The sequence below is a fragment of the Raphanus sativus genome, chromosome 6 (genome assembly GCF_000801105.2).
Source record: "Raphanus sativus cultivar WK10039 chromosome 6, ASM80110v3, whole genome shotgun sequence".
Classification (NCBI taxonomy): Eukaryota; Viridiplantae; Streptophyta; class Magnoliopsida; order Brassicales; family Brassicaceae; genus Raphanus; species Raphanus sativus.
The window spans coordinates 7,813,295-7,817,538 of NC_079516.1; the positions used below are offsets into that span (position 1 = coordinate 7,813,295).

Below are 4,244 nucleotides of genomic sequence, written 5' to 3' on the forward strand. Positions count from 1 at the left end.
CTAAAAATCACTTCAACCAATAAAGAAACACCATACTTATATTTTAAATTGAAAAATAAAAATATTTTCATCCAACTCATTAATTTAATTCCATGTATCTTATTTTATCCCCACTTTGGTAAATTCAAATAGTTGAATCTTTTCAACCAAGTTTAATCCACATACTCTTCCATATTTATCCAAACTCACCAAAATATATTCAACATCTAGCTAGCCTAGAATACTTCAAAATGTATATCTTTTTGGCCATAACATATACTTTGTTAAGAATGATCTTTTAGTCAACTTTTTCGAGAATACAGTATGGTATATTTGTTGGCATAGAGGCGTGTATGTATACAACGAAATTTATACACATGTACTTGGTCCATCAGTGCAATGTGCATGACTATGAAAATCACATTTCTTTACTCCACAACCTACTACGTCTATGTACATAAAAATAAATGAAAGCGTACAGAGATTTGAACTTAAAAAGTACAGCGTGAAAACCCAAACAAACCCTTTTATCGTATCAAATGAAACAAGTGAGTAAAGGTTTCACACACGCAAATTAACCTCCAATTACCCAAGAATATCATCAAACTTACATTTGAAGCCAGGAGGTGGAGGCTTTCCGCAGTCGAGAAGAATCTCAATAGCAATGGGAATGATGAGGTCCATATTGAAAAATTTGGCTTCAATGGTAGTACATAGGCAAATGGCTGCGTCCATGCTAAATAAACCTCCCAAAACCGGGCAACACGTTTGCTTAGCGTAGCTTTTACCAATTCCCATGTGAATGCAACCTCCAAGAATGTCCACACAAGCGCCTAGTTTCAGGGTGTCGATTGGGCAAGTCTCTGGTTTTGGCACGACAGGTGGAGTTGGTGTCGGTAGTGGGCACGGTATTGGTGGTGGGCACGGTGATTTTGGTGGGCAGAGTATTGGTGCTGGGCAAGGTGTTGGCGACGTTACCACAGGTGGAGGCTTGTGGGACGGTGGTTTAATGGTTGGCGGTTTCATGGGTGGTTTAGGGGTTGATGGAGGTGGTTTAACGGTGGGCGGTTTCGTGGGTGGTTTTGGCGGTTTGACAGCAGGTGACTGAGGCGGTTTGACGGGATGATTTGGCGGGTTGTGGGGATCCGATGATGGTTTAGGAGGGCTACAGTCGCAAACGAAGGAGAGGGCAAGGAAGCTGAGGAATAGGAGAATGAGAAAGGATATGTTGTGTGTGAGAGACCCCATTTTTTCTGAAATGAGGGTTTTCTGTGCACCCTTTTATAGAAAGATATTTGAAGATTTTAAAGTATATGTTTTATAGTACAAAATATTAATTGTAAGCCAAAGTGTGGTTAGATGATTGAAATTGGATTTTATTAAAGCACCGAAATATTTGGTCACTACATTACAGAAAGAATAAAGGGATTCATGATACTTTCCAAAACTGGCATATTTTTGTAAGGGAACTTTTTATAGATTCTCTTGTTAGGGAAAATCTGGTACAAGGCTAATTATTATTTCGATAAAATTCTAAATGTGGACTCTCATGCGAACCTATTTGTTATAGCTTGTAAGGTACTGGAACTTAAGTAACAATTATTCTCTGCAAGAAAAGCTGCTAGGATCTTGACTCTTCTAGGTTTGGCAATCAAGGGTCTATTTTTGTGGACTGAACCAAAATCATCACCTGCATTGTAGAGGATCAGCACCACGATTAGGAACTTGACTTATGCTAGTTTGGAGGAAATCTCGTACGTATAATAGTTTTTGTTTCAATTTATTCACTAGTTTTGTAGGCTTTATTTATATAAAGTACATAACTTGTTTAGTAAATTTTTAAATAATAGAATAGAAAATCTAACTATGAATACTAATTTTCTTTATACTAATTTTCTTAATAACTACAAAAATATATTCTAAATATCTCGTAATCTTTGAGATCTTGTAATACTTCCTGCAAGCTAAGTTCATGCGTGATAACACCTATGAAATTGGACAATCATCAAATCATTTTTGTGATGTTTATACCTTACTATAGAACCATTAATGATGCTTATACCTCACCAAAGTCATGATCAATGGCGTTTATGCCTCCCCAAAATCACCAATTCGGTGAAAAATATATAGTAGTTGTGTATTTTCATCGTCTTATGCCACTATGCGTATTGAATGTATCCATCTGATTCATGCTCAAAGTCCACTACAGAGGAACTCTCAAGACCTCTTCTGAACTCCACTCCACAACACTTAGTCCGACCACCATTGTAAGATCCATCTGAAGCCCAATATCCTCCAACCCACAAACGAAAAAAGAAAGTCCCGTAAAAGCAAATGAAAATCGCTTAGATTGATTGAAAAAAATAGAGAATATTAATCAAAAGTAGAAATCTTTAATCCGAAATAGAAAGAGAACGAAAACAAACGAAGAACTAACTTTGGGCTTGGAAAATTCATTCTCTCCAACATGATTCTCACTCTCAAACGCACACTCAGCAGTCACAGATTCATCTCATCGATTTGAAGATTAGGGTTCGTCGAGTGAAAGAGGTGAATTGGGATAAATTAAGATGACTTTCCCGATAGAAGTGTTGGGTTTACCAACTCCGTGTCGTTTTAAGTAAACATGTCGACGTTTTTTCTTTAAATGAAACACAGTGTTTCATGTTAACGGAGAAACGTCTACTGTGGACGATAAAAGTTACGGAGGGACGAGAACGTTAACGGACATATAGTTGAAAGTTTATTTCACATAATTTTTAGTTTAGGGTTTGTTTTCGATTGATCTTTAGTTGAAGGTATAAATTACTAAAAATCCATTAAAGAAAATAATTAATAAATAAAATATTAACCAATTATAATGGTTTTTTATTTTTTAAATAGTTATTTTCGTGCATGAGCACAAGAAAATAATTAATTAATAAAATATTAACCAATTATAATGGTTTTTTATTTCTTAAATAGTTATTTCCGTGCATGAGCACAGAAAAAATTATCTAGTTATTAATAATTGATGGATCAAAAAATTATATAATTGTACAATACATTCCTATTCGTACGTATAAATAACGTTTTTAATATTAAAATAGTAAGTTTTCTAATTCTTTTAAGTAGCTATGTCTTTAATTATGTATATGTAGGATTTTTTTTAACGCTTATTAAGCCATCAAGACAAGGGTTCAACAGAACTTCCAAGACAAAAAAAAAAAAGAAAACCATACGGTCCATACCAGTAAGCAGGTGGAAAAAACAGAAAGTAAAAATGGTTGACGTATATGTAGGGATTTATTAAAGCTAAAAAGCTATAAGCCTAGTACTTGTTATGTACCAGATTGTGATCGACATAACCGGACCGACCAGGACCGTACCGACCGCAGGAGATAATGCTTATCGACTGTTGTACTTATCCACTTAGGATAAACACGACCTGATATATATATATATATGTAAGACCTCTGGTCGAGATTAATAATAGAAACAAGTTTCCCCACTTAGTTTTACAACACGTTATCAGCACGATACGTTCTCTAAAACCCGAGCTACCCAAAAACCCTAAAAACGGCGCATCTTAAAATCGCTCTATCTCTCCAACCGTAAGGATCCAGACGACGCGCCACATATCAAATCGAAGCTCTCGACGAAACCAAACCAACGCCGTAAACCTCGTGTCAATCTGATCTCAGACGCTCCCTCACGCTCTGTTTCAATACGCGCCGCCAGTAACCTTAAAAACCCTAATTTCGGCACAACTTCAAATCGATCGATCTCTTCAACAATGAGGAACCAGACGACGAGTAATATATCAAATTAAAGCTCTTGACGAGGCGAATCTAACGCCGTCGGCCTCGCCTCTATCTGACTCCGGACGCGCCCTCACGCTCTATTCTAAGACGCGCCGTCAAGTGACCTAAAACCCTGAAATTCTAAAACTCATTCGACGACTTCAAACCGTTCGTTCTCTCAAACCGTAAGGATCCAGACGACGTGTAATATATCAAATTGAAGCTCTTGACGTGAAGAATCCATCGCCGCAAACCTCGTATCAATCCGATATCAAACGCGCCCTCAAGTTCCGTTCCAACCCGCGCCGTCAACTACCCTAAAACCCTAATCAAAAGCCTAAACCGCAGCCTCTCTTTATACTTTGTTATTTTCTGCGATTTACTTCATCTATCTATAATAACTTATTTTGATTCATTTTTGATTAAGGTTTCTAAAGATACAAGAGGTTTTTGCTCAACCTAAGACACGCGACCAGCTCCTGA

The 4,244-nt window shown here is 36.9% G+C and overlaps 1 protein-coding gene across 3 annotated transcripts; it reads right to left on the reverse strand.

Annotated features, from left to right (window-relative positions):
- Nucleotides 1-297: 297 nt before the first annotated feature.
- Nucleotides 298-2,687, reverse strand: LOC108811897 (36.4 kDa proline-rich protein-like). 3 transcript variants are annotated; one of them, XM_056988667.1, is made up of 3 exons: nt 2,417-2,687; nt 2,011-2,272; nt 298-1,669 (listed from the first exon to the last, which is right to left on the reverse strand). In XM_056988667.1, the coding sequence occupies exon 3, from the start codon at nt 1,225-1,227 to the stop codon at nt 565-567; it is 663 nt and encodes a 220-aa protein (XP_056844647.1). In that variant the 5' UTR covers nt 1,228-1,669; nt 2,011-2,272; nt 2,417-2,687; the 3' UTR covers nt 298-564. The 3 variants fall into 3 exon arrangements, with proteins under 3 accessions (XP_056844647.1, XP_056844645.1, XP_056844646.1); XM_056988665.1 differs by having other exon boundaries at nt 2,011-2,682; XM_056988666.1 differs by having other exon boundaries at nt 2,042-2,681.
- Nucleotides 2,688-4,244: the final 1,557 nt, after the last annotated feature.